Raw genomic sequence first — 27021 nt, forward strand, 5'->3', positions numbered from 1 at the left:
TCGCCGGGCCTGCGCGAGCGCACACCGAGCACGCGCCCGCGAAAACGAAAGTGAACTCACCAGTGATACTGTGTTGTGAACTCTGGAACAGTGATCGGTAGCTGTCTTGTTATCCTGAGTCTGTTTCTTCTCGTTGAAAACTCGCCTGATAAGGTATTTTTGGATTTTTTTGTGTGAGTGGTTTGGATTTACCAGTCAGGGTATTTATAATTATTTAATATGTTATTTTAATTTGTGATATTTAAATAACTTTTAAAGAAGTAAATTTCAAGCCTCTCAAGTACCAGAAAGACATGCCTGAAAGTCTCCTATTATAAGTTATACGACATCGCAGTGCTTAAAAGTTCTGGTGAAGTCCGATAAAACGGATATTTAAGTAGGTACTACTTCTGTATTAGAAGCCTATTAATGAGTATTATATGGAGTAGTAGCTCACATACATAATAAGTGTGTTCATACATAATAAGTGTGTTCATTAATAAAATTGTGAATAAAAAAAAAACAAAGCGACTAGAAAATATATTTGTGGCTAAAATATATCTACTGCGGTCTACAACAGTACCTATTTCATATCTATAGTATCTTAAAGTTATGACTAATATCAAATTAGCATTATATTGAATAGTACATTAATCTTGTTCACATCAATAAGCTCTATTGGTTAACTTGACTAACTGATAAATGAGCAAGTATCATAAAATACAAGGCACGATACTTCATACAGCAATTTCCATTAATTTTCTCTGTAAACAGTAAACATATAGAGATAGAATGTCTTGTACACATATTTTACAATTTAGATTAATTAATTAGTAGCGCACATTATTTATTTTTTTTAATTTGAATATGTAAAAAAATACACACGTAATTATGCGTTACATTCCTTATCTCCGAATTGTACAATTGTAGAAAGTTGCATAATGTTACTTTCACCCGACAGCCCCACCGCCCGAAATTATCTCTCATATCGCGGATATTTGAAGCGCGCAATTTGCATTTGTTCAACCGTTTTTACTACACGTAGCTGACAATTTTTAAAGCATTTTAACGTAGTACATTCGCAACGCATGGTAACTTGTTCTTTATTTCAATATCAGTACGAGTCATCTGAAGACGCGACATGTTCTACAGCCGGTGTGTGGAAAGTGGGACACACGTCACACCGCTCGCATTTTATAGGTGTACAAGTAAAGTTTCTCGTTTTACGTTAAATATGTATGTGAAATGGTAGTAAATAGTTTACAAGGTGATTTTTTCATATTTCGCTTTAAATCTTCCTGCGTTCTTTCCGATAAGAACTAGACAAACTACTTAAAATGCTTATTGCCCATTTGTAAACTTTGTTCTCGCATTACGGCAGTAAGTTTTGGGCGGGTATCACCTGCAGGGGAAAAAAACGCAGTCTCAGTTGTGAATTCACAAAGTTGGTTTAACAACTCAATACTAGTACCTACTATCTTTATTTTATAAAACAAATTAAGTATTAGGTACATTGCAATATTTCTAACTAGTTAAAGTAAATTTTGTTTATACAACTTTATTTTAAATAGTATTTTATTTTATAAATAAAATTGAATTTAATTATAAATAATGTTTTGAGTCGATTTAGTACTTACGTTTCCATGTATAATTTTAGGGTGCAGCCGCACCTGTTATACCTTAAGGCTCAAAGTCTCCACAACGCGCCACTGTAAAAACTTGATAGATAGTAACAGATGACCTTTAAACTATTCCATAATGTAGTCTACGTCAGCTATTCGAAAAATATGGGTAAAAACACTGGGATGCTGGGATTTTGAGCAACATCCACGTGTAGCAGAAATGTAATAATTTACCCCAGCCCTTATAAACGTTGTCATAGTTATAATAAAGATTATAGTATATAGTTGTATTCTGTTGTTACATACAAAGCTTAGATATTAGTCATTCATTGGTTATATCCCAATCGAGTTTCAATGCATCAACATGAACAACTTTCTTGGTTACAGACTAAGCTGTATGGCTTTATAAAAGAATTGTACAATTTCTACAGTCGCAAAATATAATGGAGTTACTGTCGTCTCCATTAAAGTTATCTGCCACACACCGGATGTGGACTCACAAAGCACACGCATATTACTTCAGCCAGCGTGTTGCGAAATCGCACTCAACATTAACGCTTCATTCTATTGTTTGTGCATTATGGTTTTGTAAGTTTTCGTCACGGCGATGTCCCGTGTTTGGAGATTGCAAAATTGCGCAATGTTCAAGGAAAACATAAAGAGTCTATGGAATAACTCTTTAAAATGTTTTTCTTGTCTTCGAAACGTCGAGAGAAAATTAAAATATAAAAAACGCGATAAAATGCGATAAATGGTTTAATTTTAACGTCTAACATTCGCGTAAACATAAAAATTATTATAAAATGTTTTTGTTTACTACTGGTAAATTGTCTCTAAATACTCGTACGATCTGTTCCGAGACCATGGTATGTAATTTGAAGTATCACGAGCACGAACATCATTACATTTCTTTTAAATAAATTTCTATCGTTTATCACACGGTGAGATGAATTGGAAATCGCTCGAACGGGTTTGCGTTACGTAACAGCATTCGACGCCCAATGTTGTGTATCATTTGATATGCATTTATTACCGTGCATTAGAAAACAGCAATCACTTTTACTACCGTACATACCGTAATATTATGAATAAGTATTTATTACACATTATTAATTACGGCTTTCACTTTCTGGGTTTATAGAATTCGTGTTTACGAGATAATGTACGAATATAACGGAAATATCGGAGAAAGCGTTAATGAGCATATCCAGTTTTTATTTCCGTAAAGACGATTTTAAAGTAAAATTATCTGTATGAGTCGTTTTATTACATAGAGAAGACAATCATGAAGCAAAATGCAATAAATTACATGTTTTATTTCTTTTATCCAAATACCAGAGACCGCCTTGCATTTTTTTTACATATTCGATCTCATAAGTACCTATTGCATATTTTTTATTTTTAGCAATATGACGCTATTTCCTATTATGCACATGCTTTAAAATATTCAGCAATAACCGGTTTTGTGAAATCATACAAAAACTATACATATATATAAATGAATTATGTATACAAGCATTTGCATTTCATTCAATATTTAGTGATTGTGTAACATGTGATGTGAACAGAGTGGTGACAGAAAGTGCATGCCGGATCTGCTAGCCACAGCTGACATGCGTAGCTCACTGATGCTTCTCACATTTCAGCCAGACTTGTATGGATGCCCTGAACGGGCAACTTGCATCCGGGTCCCTTCGGAACTACTAATATTTGCCTACATATTGATTTTTTACTATAATCTGTATCTATATTGATTCTTTACTATAGTCTGGAGAGTAGAATTAGTAAAGACAATTAATTACAACTGCTTAAATTAAAAATGCATGTAGAATTAGAATTCAGACGAGAAAATTATGTAGAAATAAAATAATTATTTAATAGAAACCCAATTTTGACCACATTGAATGTTAATTTCAATATTATAAAGAATAAGAGAATTTAAATCCTTAAGGTTATAGCTTAAGGTCCATTTTTCATACATTTTGTTTCAAATTTAATACGACGAAATTTTAAAGGCCGAAATATCCATGCATATTAATTATTATTACGTTTTTCTTTCAACTGCGAGAACTAATCACTAACTAGACGTGAATTTAAATTCTTTACTTGTCAATACTTGTTTAGTTACCCAGATTAAAGGTGAAACAAAATGTATGAAAAATGGACCTTAAGCTATAACCTTAAGTCCTCGTGTAAACAAAAGGCCACTGTGCGTTTTTAGATATAAAAAGTGGCCTATATGTTATTTAGGGATTTGATTTATCTGTGTGCTAAAACTATTGCTATTTCTACGTTTACTTCTTACAAGCATCTTAACATCCAAACATTTGCAAAATCTTTCGTGTTTATGATTTTCAAGTAGTATCTACGTCAAGACTTTTTAAATTAATTATACTTGTATCATAATTATTACATACTAGTTTTGATTGCGGTTTTCATTTGTGGGTAAAATAATTCTGGGATAAAAGTCCCGCTATATTTTCCCGGTAATAAAAAGCCTATGTTTATGCTAGGGTCTCAAACAATCGCCATACCAAATAGGTATCGAAATCCGTTCGGTAGTTTTTGAGTTTATTGCGTTCAGACAGGCGGAGAGATGCAGCGGTGGACTTTATTTATTACATGTAGGCATATCCTTCAAAAAGATTTTTTTTTTACGCGATAGTCTGAAGCGCCATACAATTCAAATTATTGTTTCGTAGATTACTCCACGTACTGTAATTAATTTTGTTAATTTACTTGGCAATATCAAATTATTGCAATTTTAAATGAACTCAAAATATTTTGATAGTTAATTATTATTGACTACCGACTCACGCAGCTATAAGAAATGTCTAAGCACGTGTAAAGCATAGACGAGTCGCGTGGTATCGTCACCGGCGAGTGGAAAGCGAGTCAGTGTGTCAGCCGCGGAGCCCCGGCCGCTCCTACCTGCCCATCTCTCAATAACACCTGATCACTTGATTAATACCCTTGTTGTCATTTAAACGAGTACCTCCTATGTACGAGTCCACGTTTACACGCAACACATTATTTGCACAACTAACATGTAGCAATTTACTACGATAAACGGTTCCGATTATTAGGTCATGATGTTTATTCGCGTAAAAAAATTGGATTAGAATGAATGAATGACTGTTAGTGTAAATATTTTTGCTAATATAAACTAGACACAATTTTAACATACGCTGAGTTGTTCTATATTAAAATGTATACAGTAACTAAAGTTATGATACTATAAAATTTGTAAATTAGCTGAGATAAGCGTAACTGATGCATCAACTACCTCGCAGTAATTAGTACGTAAACCAGATCTAGGATTTGCGAAGGGATGGTATGTTGAGTGGCACAGTGGTTACTAGGTTGGACAAGCTGGTTCTACGCACTTATCAGCATAAACAGTGTGTAATTACGCATAAACACGTATTAGGAACGGTGGAATACATTATAAGGGAGCTTACTTTGTATTCCGTTTATTTATGAGCATTTTATTTGTGAATAATTAGATTAAACTTTATTTATAGTGAATATTATTGATATAAAAAATATTTTATTCCATTTAAGTTACATACGTATCTAGTGTTAAAATAACTAATTTTAACACTAAATACTTATCAAACTAGGTTCGTTATACTGTTATTATGAATCAATGAAGCAAATTTCATACATCAAATATCATACATTAGTTTAATAATTATGAGAGAGATTCCATTCAACATTCTATAATGTTACTGATTCTAATAGTGAGATCAGTATATAATAGGCTAATCTCATATCTTCCGCCATTAATTTTTTTTCTATTTGCACATTCCATTAGTAGGCGGTAGGCCTGCCACAAATTACATTCGAAAGCTTAATACATCCGTCACATTTCAAAAACACATTAGAAAAGAGAAGTGATATTAAACGTGAATGACAATGTGCTTACTCCATTTGCTTATTATTTTCACTCGAACATTTTTGCATTGTTTCCATAGAGCGCGGGAGCACGCTCGCCCTAGAATTATAACTCAGGTTGCGTTCGGAAGTAGAACTCATTTCTTTTTCTCAGATAATGCGACGTGAGCTTATCTGATCCCGTATTAAACAATAAAATTACTTATACTATTAGTTGATAATGCAATGTTTTTGGTGCGGCATAATTACATGGTTTAACTTACCATAAAGAGAAATTAGAATAGGTAAGATAGATTTATTATTTTAATACGAATTAAACATTTACTTTGTTTTATTATTGTAATCGCTTTCTTTAATGAGATTTTAATTTATGAAATAGAACTTCATTTAATTTTGCTATAATTATAAATATAATATGATGATATTTACACAATTTTGCGAAAACCAACTTAAACAATTTGCGCGTAGATTAGTGTTATTTCTATAATAACATAAATCATTACAATTCATTGGTTTCTATCATTTCATATTTTAGCAATTTTTTCCATATTTTTCCGTTTGTAGCAGTAATAGAGCTACGGAACTCTACGCTAAACAAGTCTCAACATGGTTTTACTTAAGTTTAGTCATTGGTTTTGTCACAAAATATGATATCGATGACTTCACCTTCACTCACAATTTCTAAACAGTAAATTAGTTTCTTTTATGCCTCAAAATCTGGTAAATCTATTTTGTAATAATATGAAAATGTGTAATATTTTATAAAACGTATCTGGAAGTCAATTTAAATTTCGCATTACGCGATTAAACCACGCCCATTTTTTTGTATCCGCTTTGCAGTAAGCTGATGTAACTTTTTTTCTTTTGTGTCGGTTGAACTTCTGAAGAATGCGGTTATGCGAACAGCTTTCCATTGATTGTTTAGTTTGATTCCAATGCCTACAGGTGCGGTACAAACGTTTGTTTGCATTAGTACTTGCGTATCAAATATCTCAGCATTTCCAATACATTTGCAAATATTGCTATTGAGGTATGAAATCTAAACAACGCTGTTTTGGTGTTGATAGAGTTCTATCAATTAATATTATAATAAATAAGAACTATAATTAAAAAGGTACTGTAATAAAGTGTATAGCAAATTACTTTTTTAACGTCTGTCGTCTCTCATTTTTACGTAACAATTTACCTATATAGACGTTTATTGCCATTTGCTACATACTATTACGTAGTAAGTGAATATAATAAAAATATAGAGCTGTAAGATACAAATACGGGAAAAGTGGTGTATATTTTATTGCGGTGGAAAGTGCCACCATACATCATCAGTATGACAACGTCATGAATAATAAACAAGAATGGTAAACGAGCTATGCCCGTATGTCGGCTGCGCCTAACGAGATGATAGCGCCCCTATGCGCTCCCAATCACAGCTCCGCGCTAGGGGGAAATTTAACTGATTTCACTTTTGTTATACCATCTATCAGTGATCGGCGGGACACTCGAAAGTTTCTCCTACACGTCAACACGGATAACCTGTCCCATGACAGTTTCCACGACATTACTCCACTACACAACTTTCAATTCAACGACTAAGCTTTCAGCTCGCTCGAAATATATTATCCTCTAACGTCAACATATCGCTCAAACGTGTACGATATCAAAAATAAAGATGTAACAATAGAAATTGTATGAAAACTCTCAAGAAACCGAAAGTATTAATTAGAATTGCGCATGCATGTGTTTGAATTTTTATGAATTATTTAAACGTTGGATTGGAGAAAGTATATCAAATTATTGTGCTCCAATTATGATGTGAAGTTTTATGTTCCGGCAAATGAGTTTAGTCGGTGGGACATATAACAACTTCGCCGCAAGATTAAGAAAATGTGGTTGGGCGCGCGCGTTTGTATCGTTTGTATAGACACTTTTCACTGTACCGCCATAGCCTTTTTCAAAGTAGCATAAAGTTCAATATTTAATAAGTATAATAACTACTTATATTTGTTTTAAGTTTTAATAATATTAAAGGGATAATAAAGATAGCATCAAAATTTCAATAAATAAATTCGGTCGCCAATAAAGATATTACAATCTAATGAGATTGGCACATCTGATCAAACCGCAGCTGCTTGTGCACGGTTGGTTATTTGATAGGCAAACCACAAAAAAATCGATTTTACATTCGAGAATTCTATATTCAAAAAAAATGGTAGGTACCCAAAAAAATCTCCAAAATAACTGAAAGTAATACACGGTTTAAAAATGTTACAGGATATATACCGTGGCACATGATTACTAATGATAAAACTATCATGCAATATAAATAAATGGTTCCACACTAGAATGGAAAATGTAAAAAAAGAAAGGAAACCATCAACGTCATTATTGGTTCAATCAAACGTCTTAAAAATAAGTTTCCCGCAGTAACCGCAGAGAGATTTATTTGAACCACTTCAGATTTTTATCATGGATCATATTTCTGGTCGAATACCAAGTGTATTAGAACCAGTCGGGCAGTTTAAGGGCCTTCTCGTTCTAACTGGTGCATTATTTATTATGGCTGCGATTTCTCGGAGTGCTTCTAAAGATTTCACCACTTTCATCTCGTATTTACGATCTTCAGAATTACATTCAGTCATTCGTCAGCAAATTTTAGATGTGCGCATGAATACCAAATTACGTATCGAATAAAAAATAGTTATATTTACTTTTAAATTATCATGAGATCACAAACATTATTGTCATCATGCCTCATTAGTCATGCAGTCATAATTCAAGTCATATTAGTAAGAACTTGTCTTTGATCACCGAAACAGTGATAGAATTTTCTTTGTTTTTACATTTCAAATATCTGTGATTACCTAGCTTTGGAGTTTATAATTCTAAACAAATTCAAATCTTAAGTTCAAAATTTGTTCATCTAACAACTGTTTACAGACCTTTTATTTATTTATCTCAAGACTCAATACGCTTACCCATTATTATGATTTTTACAAAAGAGCTCTAAACACAAACATTTAAATATTAAAACAAGAAACTGACAACCATTAAATTCCAACAAGCAATCTAGTGCCTTTGTTATGTGCTTTCACTTTCACGTATTTCCGCTGGCGCTGTCCCCGGGAAGGCAGCTTATCACTTAAATAGTCCATTGTGTTCAAGCTATTATCGCAAGGACGATTTCACCACAACCGACATAGATAACTCATTTCGTCGATTCAATGACAACCTAAGTATTATTTGTGACATCATAATGAAACAATGGGCTCTCTCTTTATGGCGTACTTATATAATGCATCGAGACATATAATACATTGTTATGTAATGCTAATATGTTATTGTTTAGTTCGATAGTGTCAGTCTACGTTTGGAAAGGTTAGCTTGTTGTTAACAATAGTGGTAGGTGTTAGATTGATTAGGTTAATTGCGTACATTGAACCTTACTAACTAGGATCGTTTTAGTTACGACAAAGAGCGAGAGCTTACTTATTTACTTAAATACCGTCATGATGTGAGAAATATATAAGACGTTATAATTTAGCTACCGCAATAATTTTGTATATTATAATAAAACTAATAAATGCTCATTTGTCGTGCTACTGCATACGAAACCAGTTTAATAGTGCGTATACAATATTCAAACAAACTAATTTCAAACAAAGAAATTGTTATCAAAAACAATAACAATCCATATTATGATCGAAAGAGGTCAAACCATGACATACTTCTCCTTATTTGTGACTACGAATTACATAAAAAAATATGCGCATAATTAAGTTGTAGTTTTAACAATAGTAGATATTGCACTGTTAGTAATAAATTAAGGCTTTCCTTAATTTATTCAGACAATGCTATTTATAGACTTGAAGACAGCGGGTTTAAAAGCATGTATTATATGCATAAGTTACATACATAATGAGTAATAAATAAAGCGGCGATAGCCTAGCTGAGTGTGAAACGAGCTGCCGAGACGGATGTCAGCGGGTTCAAATCCAAAGGGCATTTCTAAAATGATATGTGTATTCCTTGTGAATTATCACTTGATTATTTTAAATGTTTGTTTCTATCTGTTATGACGTCATACACTAAAATATCATAATTTCGTATCCTTATTCCAAGACATTACAATTTACATGCATTTTTCGTATATAAAACCTCGCATCAATTTTGTTACATAACAAGGTAATCGAATCAAACATTTACTGTAATTCCAATGCTATTCCGTCTATTCATGGCAACTCCGAAAAGCAAGGCGGCTAAAGCTCTTTTTGTAGCGAGCTATAATTCATTTGCTACGAACATATTTCGAACAAAGTAATAAACGTAGTAATTATTTTTATAACCATTTAATATTTATCGTTTATTATTTCAGGTTTTCAAGTTCAAGGACTAAACGTGAATTTATGACACCGAGGCAATCTTTATGTAAGTATATTACGTTTTTCTATTATAATCAAACTACAAGTAATTTATTTCTCTAGTTCCCAAGGCTAGCCTTGTGAAAAGTCATAGAAATGATTATTCAAAATAAAAAATTAAGCTAATGTTTTCGTTTTTGGCTAGAGATGTTTTTATTTAATTATCTTATTGTTTAAATTTAGTTTTCATTCGAAGCGTTATGACAGTTTTCCTACATTTCTCTTATTTCCTAATTTTCATGTTCATCAATTTGTTACATCAATCATTGTATTTATATAAAAACGGAGATTATATGGTTATATTTACACAAGGTTACGAAACATTTCATGATCAAAGAAATGTATATAATTACTATAAGAAACGATATTAGGCAACGCGACGGCGTCCGGTTCAAAGAATTTGAAGTGAAAGCAATCCCTTAGATAATAATGTAATAACTTTGAAAGCGGAGTCAACGTCCTTGAATCGAAAAGGTTTCGTCATGAAGGGGACTTCCCATGGCCGTAATAACTAGCCATATGATTACGCAACTTGAACGCATTCGGCCATGTTTGGAGATATAATAATTATGGGATGTTATAGCCTATATTATGTAGTAGAGTCTAATGTGTTATTGCTGAGAGCTATTATAATTAATTTTGTACTTAAATATTAAAAAGACATTCAAGAGGAAATTTTTTAACCTTGTTACTTCAGCAGTGAATTCCATTAATTATTTACAATACGTTAATTTATGTAATTTTTTTTTAATAATTCCGACTATCAAACATTGTCACTCGTTAAAAAATATATATCCAGACCTGGATAATAAATAAACACAATATGATAATGCTAATAAATAAATAAAGTCTAAGTCATAAATTAACATAAAAATCATATCCTATATTATTTATAAATCAATAAATAATAGCAAGCAAACCCGAGCGCACGAGTGTGCCCGCGATCTTGAATTATGATGTCGATGTTACGCAACGAACGGGAGCGTCGCCCTCGTCCTTGGCCAATAACTTTCTCTTCCGCCGCACGCCTTGCAGTCAGTACATAAATCTTTTTTCTATCAGTAGAACGCGTGAACATTATTTACTAAGGGAAACTGACCGCTACAAGTTATTATAGACAATTGTTTACTGTGTAAAACGTGTTTTGATGAGCTTTTTGTTGATTATGATTATTCATTATCTTTGATATAAATAAAGGATATAGTTTTAAATGAGCTAATATAAACACATTTTTTAAGCGTAGTCACGAAAGTATTTGCTAATTAAAGCACAAAATCGCCTAGCTAGAATTAAACGTTTCATTGAACATTGAATTTCGTCATATTAAATTTTAAAGGCCGAAATATCCATGATTATTAATTATTTTTACGTTTTTCTTTCAACTGCGAGAACTAATCACCAATCATGGACGTAGAATTTAATATGACGAAATTTTAAAGGTTGCCAATACTTGTTTAGTTACCCAGATTAAAGGTGAAACAAAATGTATGAAAGTGGACCTTGAGGTATCGCCTTAATTGTACTATTTATGTGAAATCTTACGATATAAAACTGGTTAATGGGGCTAAATGTTGAGACAGCATTGCGACTCTGCGTAATGAATTGCACTTAACTATATGTGCGTAGTTCCATTTGCATATTTTAAACCTGAGTGGTTCGATAACATGTGCCAGCCTAGACCGGATAGCATCACTGGGTCAGTTGATGTTTATCTAAATGGCTTTGATCACATCGCTGATGGCTTGTGTGTCAATAAGTAGGTATTATATCTACTGCATTTGCACTATAATATTCTTAGCTCTGATATTCAAATTATCGACGCTAAGTACCTAGATTAATTTAAAAATATAATGTAATAGTTTGTTTATTTAAACAAAAAGTGGAGTTCCTGAAATTGAAATTTATAAAAATAAAGTAAAATAGTTAGAAATAAAATAAACTGAAAACGTAGTTTCAAGTGAAACCTAAACTAATATCGATGACAAACTACCGCAGAAGACATGTGATATTGAGTATCAGATGTAGGGAAAAGTGCACTCTCAACTGATCTGATAATTTTCTACGTTTTCTCCAGTCGGAAGTTCCGGCTTGCGCCGCAGCGGCGTGACGCCCGCGCGCGTACTCATTTCATATTATTTTATCTTTGAATGTTTAGTGCCTATTTTGTATAATATTTTTATGACCATTTAGATCATTGCCAAAGGACATAGTAGGGCTTTCCGTTCATTTTATATTTGGTCTATACATTTAAAACAGCTTCACTTGTAACACACAGTTTAATTTCTAAATTATAGGTACTCTGACTGTAGCCAATCTGTTATTTTATTCATTAATATAATTAATTTACTAAGAAGCGTAGGAGAAGAAAATACACGTCAAGCCAAGCTAATCTGCCAGTATTTTATGTGATTGTGATTTTACTATTTCACCTATAGATTATTATTCCAAAAAAAATATATATGTTTTAATTTTATTTTAAATCTTTTAGTTTGATCAGGTAACTAAAACTTAATGTTGGGGCACCACTTTGGCGTACTCGTCTAAAACTTGAAGTTGTCAATACTAGAAATTAGTTCAATATTTTACCACATTTGGGGAGTTTTTTTTAATTTCCTGGTCAGCCTATAAATACAGACACACAAAATAAAGTTTAATGAGTATGTATGAAGCTTAATATATTACTTAGTTCGGGAATTCGTATCCTTTAAGCATTACATCCAAATATTAGTTAAGAAATGATGCAATAAAAACTTTCTATTACTAAATAATCGAGTAATAGTTACGCAATAAAAAAATATAAATTTGAACGCGACGGACCGGCGCTAGCGCTGCTCTCAGAATCGACACAATCACAGTACGCTAACGAAAGTTACCGGATTTTGTACAACTCCATTGCCAAGTGCGGCGAAGAAAGCGAGCCCAGCTTCCCAAACAAAACGTTTCAGATATAGTCATCTCGCTCGCCATACCTGGGAGCTCTCACGTAAGACAGAGACCACGTGAGATTAAAAGAGAAAGTGGGCCACGCTATGTTTCTCGCTACCATTAACACGGGCGTTGAACGTAAACGTCAACGAATAGCATTTCTCATATTCCAATCTCACCACTACTGCTGAAAACTTAAGGAATATTTTCACTTGTTTCTTGTTGAAAACACTTGGTAGGAACCGGCGTGTAGGACCATTGATACCAAAAGTACAGAGATGCAGAATTCGGAGAGCAATGAACTACGGGCACCGGTGAAAGTGTTGTGTAACCTTGAGCCTACGTCGCTCATCATCAAACTGACTAATCAATACGTCACCAACGGAAGATACGTGGTTGAACCACAAGTACACTTGTCACACACGTGTCATCAATTGCGCATGCAATTAGATGGAATGTCGCACAAGTGGGTGGAGTTTGACATGACTGCTAACTTGTATCGTTCGCTGCTTAAAAGCTGGTTAAGATTTTTTTTTCTCTTCAAGATTACAAATTAAATTTAAACAGTTTACTAAACATAATTTATTAATTATTGTTACATGAAATAATAATTTCTACCATAGAAAAAGTCAGTTTTGACCCTGTTTTAAAATAGTTGCGAATTTTGTTTATTCCTACACAAGCAGCCGTTGACGCATTGATATATTACATTACATTATTACAAGCAGTATCTTCGGGTTGTTGGCGAAAATATACATACATACATCTTATACATGATTTACAAACCTCGTAACACATACACAAGGTTTTCAACCTAGTACTTTCTTACTACATGGGAAAATCTAAAACCAATTAGTAACTAGCGAGAGCCATAAATCTGGCAACGGCGCATTAAGGTTAACACTCAGACTGCTAGACTTTAAATAACTGTAATTTATTTATTAATGAATAGTCTTATACTCAGAAGTGTTACAGTTTATATTTTGTTAAAATCAATACATATATCGAAGCAACAATGTATTTTACAGGAACAACTAAACGCTACTGCAAAAGCCTTCGGCCTTTTGTGACAGAGGGTCAATTCTAATCATTTAGTTTCGAAGATAAGTGATAGTAATTGATTTATATGATAGAACTGATTAGCTCGCCTGAACGTGTACGTTAAAGACTACGCTATCAAATGAATATAAAATTACATTGAAAAAAATGGATTTATGTTGAGACAATTCCAATATTATTCTGGAATGATATATGAGCGACAATTCTCACGTTTAAATAAGTTCTGCACAATTATTGTAATATGCTACGCCACTCTTCGCTGCGTGATGTGAAAATCAAGTGAGACATTTAACACGATCGAGGTATCGAGGCAAGCATTCAACTTTATTAGATCAATGGGCCAAACACAACGTTATTCGATTACCGATTGCATTGCTTGCATTATTTTAAGGATTCCCTCTGTTTCAAGGCCTCTGCTAGCTATTTTCTCACCCAGATTATTGTTACAATGTTATTTATAATTACAGACACAAAATCAAGAGGCAATTATATTGTTTTGGTTAATGCAACGTGAGAAAGCTTTATAAACAACTACAGAATTTTCACATGCTCAGATGCAATCTGTACGTTGACCTTCTGAGTGAAAATCACAACGGATGAAAAAGGCATTCATAACAATAAAAGTGACAACGGTCGTTTTTCATAAGAATCGAAAGTCGGTAAAACAAATTCAATAGCTTTTCTACGTGTGTTCACAGATTAATGCAAGAATATCATCCAAGCGAGGTAGTTACAAATTATGCCTTTACTTAGAAACGCATGAATGGAGTCAGATTATTTTCCGTTTTTGTAATTTTATGTGAGTGAAATCTTCCAAAGCGCGTATAACAATGACTTGCATTAATAAGCAAGCAACGGATTGTACTTCCTCGGATTCTGTACTGATAATATTATATTCGTGGTGGGTACTCAGTGTGAGTCGCTTTCTACGAGGAATAATGGCGAAGAGAAGGTAATCTTCTCTAGTGAATCCCATACATTAATGTATGTAAACTTTCAGCTCGTAAGTGTCTAATTAAAAGCCACAACGCTCACGCCTATGCGTCGTTAATCAGAGCCGAAAGTGACTTGGTAAAATGTATCCCTAATTTATATTGTTACATTGCGTTTGTTTAACTAACTGCGGCAAAAGAAAGTAATTAGAGAGTTCTTGCGTAAGATATATTGTGTTTATGAAAGCGATGAAAGCATAACTTTGTCAAAAAGCAAGACTAATCCAATTAAGATGCAGTATCTACTAGGCGTGTTTACAAGTTTGCTAAAAATTATAATTCTCTCATATACACACGGCTTAACTTTTCATGTACGTTACTTTCGACTTGCTCACGAATACTTGTAATTCATCTCGAATTTTATTCAAAGCGTTTGTTCCACTCCAATTACATTTAGTGCATTTGAGTAAAAAAATGTAGAATATAGATGCGTATAGCCTTAACATTGATTATAGATCATCATGAAACATACATATATATTTCTTGGAAAAATATAATTTTAATTTCATTAATTAACATTTTATGCTATATATATTTTAACTTAACAAAATGAATCCTTTATTCTTACCTACTTTTTCATTATTAATAAAGAATATTATCATTACCCAGACATTGGATCTGTTTTGTAAAAAAAATACGTTGCAGCTTTTCGCTTGTATCTGCGTACAGGTACCACAATAAATAAGAAAGTACGCTTTTTGTTCTACTTATTTCGACTATACAATGAAGTGATGAGATATTAATTTATGATAACGATAAGTGATAGAGCTCTTGCAAATATCAGCCTTATTATTATTAGTACATAATTTCTGTTTTATAGTCCTAGTCAACACAAACAATTTTAAACGAACACACTACCAGTGTTTGCTTGGTATTGATTATAATGATTTATACGAATTGTTGGTTGTATGAACAATTAACGTGACGAAGTAATAAGAGACTGGTTTTACATTAAAGTTTATTTTACTATAATCAACATTTATAATTATATAATTACACAAAATTATGGTGAACAAAAAGCCGATTCAATGAAGATAATAATTGTGGTGCGCATTTTCTCAATATCGATCACATTGACTTGCAGATTAGAGATAGGCAGAAAACGAAAGTTCTGTACAAACTTGCGAATCACCTCAGTTTTTGTCGATCATCTCGTGTGAAACCTGCACATGGCTTCTTACTTTATTCTTTATTAGAAGCCAAGATTCAGTCCCACGGATAGTGCACTAAGTCGCTAAGCTTAACTCTACATAGAAATAACTCTGTAATACGAAACTTCAAATAATTGTTTCATACATTATAAGCATCTTTTACGACTATTTTCGCTAAACATATTATTGTAATCATGATTAACATATTAAAGTCCGTTTAATATCATTTATGTTATGAAGGAGAGTTACGTGCAATTGATAAAATATATCAGTTAAACTTTCACTGGGACTTTGATGAATGAATGTTGAATAAGTTCTCTGGTCTCTGGACTGATGAACATTTTGACAGAGCAATTAAGGATAAAGCAGATACGTACAAATAACACTTTGCCCTGAGGCGTGGTCGAGTCGCAATCTCGCTATTCAACCACAGACAGATAGATGGACTACAAAATTAAGACACGCTAAGAAATAACATTATGTGCCCGTAATAAACGCAACCTTTCTGTTTAGACGTGTATTAATTTGCTCGTGCTTTGTTTGATACAAAGGAATCGTATTTAGTTCATAATTGATAGATACAATTAACTTATTGCCAATTTAGAGAGCTTAGGAATTTAGTTAAGAGCGCGCTTTTTAGGAAGCGTATTTTTTTGACAGTTTGACTACAACAAAATGCGTCAAAACTCACGATTTTGTTCCAATTGCAAAATTTTACCAATAATATTTAATGTGTTTTAAATAACAGTAATAGGTACGAACGTTCTGAATATTTTTTTATAATTTGTTAAATGGCCAATCGCGTGCACATTTTGTCTATGAACCAAAAAATTGGAAGCGGCTCGTCTGTCTGAAACAAGATCTGATACATTTATGGCCTGCATTTGATTGGGTGACGGCTGGCCCACATTTGGCAGCGTTTCTTGTCGGAGGTGCTTAATTGAGCGCGGCCGGCATCCACTATCGCGTCTATTATTATAATATCGCCGCAGATTACAGAAAATAGAAAATGCCCGAGGGCCCGCTTTCTTAAGAGTAACTAGCGCTAGCAGCCTAGTTACGACCAGTTGGGTGCAGTTGATGAGAAAAAATAGTCTCCACTCTCGTCTCTAAATAGAAAGCATTCCAACGTTTAACTAATGCAATAATGACTAACTACTCGACAATCACTGGCCAGCGCTTCAGTAAATTATGCTACGTGCCGGAACAATTTTTATCCATTTCAGTCGACGATTTACGAATAAGATGCGCCTTGCATCCGAACTATATAACGTCTAGCTGCAAAGTACAGTAACCGTTGTTAATAAAATATTATTCTTTATTTAATGTCCATACCAATAGGTACAATAGCGTTCGGGTTTCGGTAGAGTTCTTGCATCAAAGATGAGAGTTAGCGTGCTTTCTAACTGATGCGTGCTTATAGTACAGTGCAGAGTGAAATCGGTAAGAACGCTCGCGTCTTCCTCTCTAGCCGCTACATTAAACGCATTTGTGTGTGCCAATTTGTTTTATTGCGTCATATAGGAAATCTTTTCGGAATTGTAGGCAACTTTATTTGGTTTACTTATTTATTCTCCTACAGAGTACATGCCTACCGTGGGCTCCTCGGTGTAAGTGGCAAGTCTGTTTAGTGATTTAAATAATAATATTTGATTTGCTTACTATAAGGTTTTGCGCTCAGTATATCTACTGTCAAGGTGAAATAAAGTCCAATTATCTAATGTCTACTATGGGCGCATATAGAAATATAAAAGTAGAAACTTTTGGCAATAAATGTGTGAGTAAACGCATGTATAGGTAGATTACAAATGTAAAGTAATAGCTTTTAGTGTTCTAGGAATTAGCTAGTTCTCTAAAAATATGTAGAGTGGTAAAATAGTACAAAAATAATCACAATGAAAGCAAAACTGGCAACTGGCAAGTCATACAAACAAAGTTGACCTTGCATTGTAATAAGGTGAAGGCCACGCGCGGTTTCCTCTCGACGCAACGGGAGCGGCGCGCGCGGCGCGTGCGGGAGTGAAAGATGCAGACGTCGCGTGTCGAGCCAGTGCAGTTCCGGCGCTGCTGCACTCGGTCACTGGGTCAGGCTTGCGTAGTGGGGTAGCGCTAGGGGGGAGCCAGAGGAAGCTGCGCGCGCGCAACTCTGTGCAGACCTACCAGTGTGCCGAACACACGCGCTGTCATGAGTGCAGCGCACGCGCCGCCGCGCCACTAGCGCCGATGCCAAACCGCCGGCGACGGGCCCCAGGCTAGTGCTCATCTGAACGTGTCTCGTTGGTTGCAGGGCGCTGACATATCGGACTGTGACTATGAAGAGGATCAAACTGTTGCTTGTGCTCGCTACGCTCCTCTTGAAGGTTAGTAATTCATTTTTATTCATCACACCTAGGGTAATCATTAATGTTTCTTTATAATGTCCCTAATTACACAAAAAAATAATATGCTTATTCTCATAATTTTATTTCAAGACATCTAAGTTATGTTAGATTCTTAATGTAACTTACAATCTGAGCTATAATAAAAGCCAGTGGATACGTCACCTGGCCAACACTATACCGTTGAATTGAACATTCTTGTAGACATATAACAGACCAGATAACAGTCCATCTTGCTGTATTCTCCGTCGCTATTTTAAGTACAGGGTACTAAAACCTCGTGTCACAATATGATTCTTAGAATGAATGTTACAATAAACCTCATACATCATTTCTATTTCTTCAGCACATAAATAACACCTGTCAGTGATATGAAATATGAAATAAAATTATTATTACCTTGCGACATATGCATTTTTAATATCATTAAAATTGCCAAAAAATTCTTAACACTCGTGACCTCAGTACAATAAAAAAGTGAATCGACGCACCTGCTAACCTATTCAAAAACTTGATGCCTAATATAGAGACAATTTTTAGACAAAATATCTATTTACGATATGCTATTCTAGCGCTTAGATTAATTTTACATAGTCTATCGATCTATCTATAGCAGCTGCAATCGCTTTAGTGTAACATTTCTACTCCAATAATTCACAGACATGCGAATACAGTAAATATATCACGATAAAAGTGAGAAAATAGTTAAATGCTCCCACGCTAGTATTTCTTTCCTACGAGTAATATATAAGTGATGCTTCATAACTCACGCCTACTATGCTATTAGCGGCTTAATTACTTATGAAACCATTAAAATATTTTACTTCTAAATAAAATCTAATTATAAAGATAATAATTATAATTAAGTTTATATTTTAATACGTATAAGACATGGTATAGCATTGTAATAAATTTATTATAATACGTTTTAATGACTTTAAAGCCAGTTTATTTACTTACGCTGAGAGAATAAAGTAATACCTAATTTATTGTTTTTTTTGGACGTATCAATTATTGGAGATATCAATCAGTGGCAAAGGGTCCATATGACCCAATAACTGCCGGTTCCCTTTTGTAATTTATGTAAAATCTAATTATCATAAGAACGATTAGCAAGCCGAATTTTTGCATATTATTAGAACCTATAAATTGTGTCGGGCTCTCTTTTGGAAAATGTAATTCTTCGCCATGGATATCAATTATAATAATGCCTATTATATGCAAGCGTGCATAATGTAGCAAGTGTAGTGCAGTGGGTGTCTTGCTACGCGGGGCGACGCGAGCGGTGCTCTACGCGACGCGTTACTCTACTCTACACTACTACATTATTCAACTTTTTCCGCTCGTGTTCTCACCATCTAGGCTAATGATTCCGTTAGCAGATCCACAAAACAGCGAACCATTGGAAACTAACTGCGTGTTCTTATATGTATATTCATCGGATCTATTGATTTAATGTTTGATCGTCAATTAGAAATCAATCAATATTACTCTCGGAATTCTATACGTTTCATCTAGTTAATGATCATTACTTGTAGTGATAGTTCCATCCTATTTGTTGCATAAAAAGATGTTAAAAATCTATTAAGTTTCTAGCGAATATTATTACGTAATACAAACCACTATACAATGTTAAGCGATGTCGTTGACACTCGAAAACCATTTGTTCGCAAACACTTTCACCGTGCTCAGATATTTTGCAGTTTTGTCCGCGAATGATATAATCGCTCCGTGCATTCGATTTCATTTTCTAACAGTCAACACTGTATTGTAATATCCTAAAAGCCGTATCAAAAATCTTTCACAACAATGACGTAACATTCTTTGTCATTTATTATTATATCGACAACAATTGCATCGAATATCTAGTACGGTTCATGAGAACTATACTCAAATTTCATCTATATAGCTTATTCCACAAATAGTTACATTAGACGCTTACTACTTATTTACTCGGCTGAGATTTAGTTAAACGATATTTAAACATTTTATTTAATATTAAAATAATTGTTAATAATAATTAGTGACCAAAATATTGAATGCAAAAAACTACAGTGCTTTCTTAAATCTTCTTAATGATTATAAATAAATAGAGCCTACCCGAATTTCGGCCACGACGGCAACCTCAACGGAGATTACCCGGATACGCAATAGATATAGTGCACAACTGTACACGCAATATACAAATGCACTCCTCTGTTTCGTTCACTCTCATAGTCCAGTTAAAAGACAATCCTACATGAGCAGATAGAGATCAGGTGCAGGAGCAACGGCTTTACATGCCTTGCCAGGTGCGGAGTTATCATACCGCAAACTTCCTGACTCCGAGTGGCACTGACTGACTGTTTAAGATGGAAAAACCCAGTTACAATTATTATTAACATGGCCAGGGTTCGAACAGAGGACCGCAGCGCGGTAGTCACACTCTTACCATGTACGCTTTACGACTACGCGAACGAGGTTGTCATAATGATATGTATTATACACACTATACATTATATTGGTAATTATATGCCATTATAAACTATAAAGTAATATTAAGCCCATAAGGGATTTATCACCACTGCAAATGAAATTACCAATGTAATAACTATTTAATTTGAAACCATATTTATGAGAACACGTCAGAAAACGCCAATAGGAGTTGTGACAACAAATCTCGCTAATTCATGTTAGAAAGCAATTCGTCAAAGAAAGTGTAAACTGGTAATCACTTTCATTTGTCGGTCAGATTTAATGTCTGATGTGGCTTATTGTTGGCCATTTGGCGTGACAATTGATCCATCAGGCTCATAATGGGTGCTAAAACGGAGGAACATATCGTTCTCCAACTGTCAAATAAAGAGAACTATATTGCTTTTCAGGGCCTATTAACTTTGTACTGACATATATAGATAATATTGGTGAATGCTTATTAGAATGTAAATGCCAAAGCTGAGACATCAAGGTAATAAAATAAAAGCAATTTTAGTTTCATTTGTATATTTACTCTGGGTTCGAAATCGTTAACAATACAAGGACAATATTTAAAAAGCTTAATTTAATTTCTTGTATCTAGTTTTTGTTCTGCTTACTACATAGTTAAACATGATGAGTATAATATTTACGTCACTTTGCAAAGTAATCACTTAGTTCGCAATGTTTAATAATGTTATTTACGTTCGTAAGTTATTTTTATAAGAAAAATCTGTATAGGGTCGTAAAATAACAATTCAATTAATCACAAGTCCAACTAAATCGGTATTCAATAATTATATTCTAATATTATAACAAACAGGACTTTATAGGACCATTGCAATTCGATCTACGTAGTCTGAATGCATCTATTCAAAATTAAGTATGTTAGTTTCTAATGGTGAAGGATGTCAGTTCGCTCACGCATCATCAGATAATGTACTATAGGTACACACTTCCCACGTGCCGGTTGTGACAGACGCGACGCCAGGGAGAGTTGTGGGCCTCCCGATCTAGTTTAAATGTTTATTGTTTAAGTATACACTTAAACTTATATATATATATATATATATATATATATATATATATATATATATATAAGTTTAAGTTACGAACTCAACAAAATTATAACCCCCTTATTAATAAAAATAATACGTATAATAAGTTGACAATAGTTTGGTTCGCTTTAACGTTAAATGTGATATAATATGACGGAAAACAAAATAAAATTAATTCATATTAAACATTCATTGTTTATGAATTTCATACTTTTATAAAAAGTGTGCAAAATAAAAAAAGACTAATTCCTAGCGTTTACTTGCAGCTTCGCTTGCATGGATGTTTTTCCGGTATAAAAGTCACGTTATATATTTTTCCGGGATAAAAGTGGCCTATATCCTTCGCAAGGTCTCATACTATCTCTATACCCACCGACATGCGTTCAGTAGTTTTTGAGTTTATCGCAAACAAAAAGACAGAAAAACGCGGCGAGGACTTTATTTTAATATAAGTTAGGACTAGGTACTAAATAATCCAATCATACACTGTTAGCATAATTACTTATATCAAAATGTTTTCAAAACTTTTTTAATGTTTTTAACCGTGACGTCACTCATATATACCTAGATAGAATGTAGTTACTTACTTACTAACTTACAGTTTGCAAAGGGCTAAATAAGCCCGCTTCGTGCCAGTTTCCATATCGTAATTTATATAAAATCGAATAAGCTTTGAACGACTTGCAGATCGCATTCATGCATATAGCAACCTACATGTTGCTAGCCATACCTATATGTTCACGGATTCCCTTTCGGAGAATTTCACCCTTCGCCACTGGAGTACTTTTAGTTCTTTTACACACATTAATAAATAACAAGCTTTTCAGAATCAAAATTGGATTAATTGCTGAGACTTAAACAATTGAGTGTGTTTTTAGTATGTTATGCAAAGGATGAAAAATGTAAACAACTACGACCTTCTTCCGATCACAAACACAGAGGAATAAGTAAAAATCCGGTTCAACTCAATTCGCGTTCATTTAAACAACTTTCATTGATGTTGTACCTACTTATTTCAATAGGTACTTACAGTAGAGGGATAGGATTTTTTTTTTTCAATATCATACAATTATTTTTATTTAAGTGTATTACGTACAAAAACTGTACTTGATTTCATTCATATTTTAAAAAAATGGTATTTTATCTACATTGTTCAAGGATTTAAAAAGAAATACCCAAATTAATAAAAATGACATCCCTAAACTGTATTGTTTAGCTGCAGTACCAAAGTTTAATCATGTAAGTATGTAGTCGTTTTTGTAACAACAAGCCGCCATTTTGAATAAACGATCTCAATCCCTTTTTTGGATCTATCTCAAAAATAGGCCAATAAGAACTAAGTTTTTTATGACGAGGTTACAAATGAGTTATTTTAAGTGGTTCTTTCTTGGCTTCGGATTGAAGATTAAGTTTGGGATCGGCGATATTAAAAGCGGCGTAAATAAAAAACCAAATAACTCTGAGTTAAACAATATTGATGACATACAACTTACATATGGTTAAATAATAATATTGAGGTCTTATATCGACTCTGTTGATTGTACTACACCCTGTATAGTGTTTGTTTGTAAACGGATGTAGTACTAAGCAATTTAATCCGGATGTACTTTCACCTGCGCCGGCGGCCCACCTGTCGACTCGCGAACCTGCCGCACGCACGAGATTTATCAATTTCTCACATTATTTACCATGACAATAACTTTTTCTCATTTACAATTGAACATATTTACGGAGGATAGATAAATCTCGTATGTAGAGAAGTTTGTGAATTTTACAATATACAACTCAGTTTGACATTGTAATAAGTACCTACATCGCTAGAGTATGTCATTTAAAACATTTTTTTTTTGTAATAGCGGTAAAGATTATAGAAAGGTATCTTCTGTAAGACCCTCATTTATTTGGGATTCATTTTTTCGATATGTTACGATACGTTCACCCTATTAAACTAAAGAACTGAAATAGTCGTGACTATCAGTAGGAGTACGAGTTACCACCCTCTACCCGAGCTTGCAATGAAGTTCTAACGTTATGCTCTGTTAACCTGCTGAATTAGTATGTAATTATTAGCCGTTTTTAAAACGCTACGCAACAAAGAGTGTGCGTGAACTAAGTCATATTTTTCACATGGCGACATAAAGATTGCCGAAGAAAGCTCTCCTTGTTCGAGATGTACGCATATTTATGGGCCGGAATTTTCTTCCGCAACTGATAATGTCGATCAGTGGGTAATTTCTAACCGGTTTAGAAAATTCTCGCGTTGTTACGCACCGCCCGGCGACATAGCACCGACGGCTGTCGCTTGCAGTTATTCTTGCACACGTACTGCCATTACAAACCGGACGGCACCTTGCTTAGCTCTCGCTCCATATCGTAACTACTCAACAAGACAAGGGCTTTATTAAACTATATTATAACGATGTTTCTAATTATTTCATATACCAAATTAAGCCCTAGGTCTAGATATGCAAATAAAAAGTAAATGCTAAAGAAATAACAATGTTAAACCGATTCTTATAACGCAACATACATATTGTGAAAACCGTTGTGGAACTCATCTAGTCAGTATAATTGCGCTGATTAATATTATAATTGGTTGAACAAGCTATCTGTCAGTATAGAAAGTCGGCAGTAACGCTGCACGAGCGGCGCGAGAGATCGTGGCGCTGCGGCTGCGGGCGAGGATGTTCGTACAACCCGCACCGCACGCTCCGCATACTCACGTCTCGCGAAATATGTAGAGTGAGACGCGGCGGAGGAATTTGCTCTTTGCTATCGCTAAACTGAGTTAGCTAAACGTAGTCTGTAACTCCAAATCTCTGTCGCGTTCTCATAGTTGAATATGAATAAAAGTTGATATGGCATGAACTGTTCACAATTTTAATAAAATATATTTTTTGCGACGATAAATTCTAATATCATCACAACATCGTCCTTGCCGAATAAATTAAGATATTAAGATATTAATTAAGGTCTTTTTTCTAATTACAGGATGCAACATGCGAGGCTCCAGTGGACTCAGCTTCGTTACCTTTAGAACATCGAGCGGGCGGTGGATACGGCCCACCGCTAGCACCAGCACACACAGATGATCCATGGCCTTTAGCCACACCTGACAGTCCAAAGATAAAACATCTACAAGTGCAATGTGAAAAAACTCACATGCGAGTTAACATAGAATTTGACCGTCCATTCTACGGCATGATCTTTTCCAAAGGATTCTATAGCGACCCTCATTGCATGCATCTCAAACCAGGCACTGGACACTTGAGTGCTACTTTCGAAATCTTCCTCAACAGTTGCGGTATGTCGAGTTCCGCAAATCACAACGTTGCGAGTTACGGGAGTCCGACACCCAGCGGTTCATACGTCGAAAATACGATCATTGTCCAATACGACCCTTACGTCCAAGAAGTATGGGATCAGGCAAGAAAATTGCGATGCACGTGGTACGATTTCTACGAGAAAGCAGTCACATTTAGACCTTTCCAAGTGGATATGTTACACGCTGTTACAGCCAACTTTCTCGGAGATAACCTGCAATGCTGGATGCAGATTCAGGTCGGCAAGGGACCTTGGGCTTCAGAAGTGTCCGGCATAGTAAAAATAGGTCAGACGATGACTATGGTACTCGCGATTAAAGACGACGAAAATAAATTTGATATGTTAGTCAGAAACTGCGTAGCTCATGATGGAAAACGAGCACCGATACAGTTGGTTGATCAATACGGATGCGTGGTGCGGCCTAAAATCATGAGTAAATTCCAGAAAATAAAGAATTTCGGTCCTTCAGCATCAGTGGTCTCGTTTGCTTATTTCCAAGCATTCAAATTCCCTGATTCGATGAATGTGCACTTCCAATGCGTAATTCAAGTTTGCCGATACAATTGTCCAGAACCAAAGTGTGGGCTCGGTGCCGATTACGGTGCATTGCTAGGTGGAAATGCGCTTAGTGCAGGGGAATACGGCTTACCAAATTCACCTCATTCCGAATATGGTCCACCGCCACCAGCACCACACGCTGAATATGGAGTGCCTCCAGCATTCCCAGACCCGAGACATCCTGCAGACGCAACTGGTTCCTTCTCCGAAAAACGAGATGATGCTGTACCGCCCCCGCAAGCACAAGTATCTTCTACACCAAACGCACCTAGTCCTTCATCACCCGCTCCTACAAGAGAAGACGACGAGGTCAATCTTCCACCGCCGCCACCTCCAGGACGCCGCGGTGTTTACAACACAGTAAAGAGGAAAGATGAAGGTCATGGAAATCTGGCTACATTAGGAGGTCGCCCTCGCTCAGTGGAAGATTTGCCAGAAAGAATAGTTGGAGTTCGGCTCCGACGCGACACGTCGACCCCCACGCGTATCTATAAACGAGATGCACAAGAAATGACGGATGTCAACACAAGTCGCACAATCCAAGTAGTGGCACCAGGCGACGTCAACTTCGCATTAAACAACGCTGCAGCCAATGAAACCGTAGTCATCCAGTCTCCAGCGAGTGATCCCGAGACGATATGTATGTCAGTGCCGTCGTTCGTGGCCGGTTTAGTCATGTTGCTATTAGTGTTGATCGTAGCGTCTCTGGTCGCCGCATTTCTTTTCGTGCGAGTGCGAGCGCTCGACAGGAAAGGCGCGCACGGGGCAACGGCTTACTATGAGACAGATTACGTGAAACACACTAACTAATAAAACTTTGGTGCGGCATGTGTGACGTGAGGACGTTCAATAAACATTTCTTGGATCCAAAGAGCGTGCGCGCTTCGGCCCCGGCCGGACGGCGCGCGGCGTCGCGTCGATAGCTCGACTTCGGCGGCGCAACGCTGTCGCGGTCGCGGTCGAACCTCAGCAATAACGTGATGTGTGACTTATTTATTTAGTTGTCTAGTGAGCGTGGTGTATGTGTTCGACTGTTTGTAAATTATTTTACTCGTGTGTAAAGCACCCTGTATCTGCCTTATAGCCGATACGTCTGTTGTAATATTGTAAAGAGTCGTAAGTAAGGAAATAGTGTAAGTTATATACCTACCAATAAAAATCATGTGTGAGAACTCTATTTTTTGTCGTATTATTTGTAAATGTGAC

At 35.0% G+C, this 27021-nt stretch overlaps 1 protein-coding gene across 2 annotated transcripts; it reads left to right on the forward strand.

The window, feature by feature from the left end:
- Positions 1-26992, forward strand: LOC115449017. 2 transcript variants are annotated; one of them, XM_030176681.2, is made up of 4 exons: positions 1-153; positions 9871-9923; positions 18331-18403; positions 24925-26992. In XM_030176681.2, coding segments are annotated over exons 2-4 (1776 nt in total). In that variant the 5' UTR covers positions 1-153; positions 9871-9921; the 3' UTR covers positions 26626-26992. The 2 variants fall into 2 exon arrangements, with proteins under 2 accessions (XP_030032541.1, XP_030032542.1); XM_030176682.2 differs by lacking the exons at positions 1-153; positions 9871-9923 and having other exon boundaries at positions 18122-18403.
- The last annotated feature ends 29 nt before the right edge of the window (positions 26993-27021 follow it).

The sequence above is a fragment of the Manduca sexta genome, chromosome 25 (assembly GCF_014839805.1).
Source record: "Manduca sexta isolate Smith_Timp_Sample1 chromosome 25, JHU_Msex_v1.0, whole genome shotgun sequence".
Classification (NCBI taxonomy): domain Eukaryota; kingdom Metazoa; phylum Arthropoda; class Insecta; order Lepidoptera; family Sphingidae; genus Manduca; species Manduca sexta.

Coding starts and splice junctions, on each gene's coding strand:
- LOC115449017 (XM_030176681.2), top strand. Junction 18,404..24,924: donor TCGCTACGCTCCTCTTGAAG/GTTAGTAATTCA, acceptor TTCTAATTACAG/GATGCAACATGCGAGGCTCC.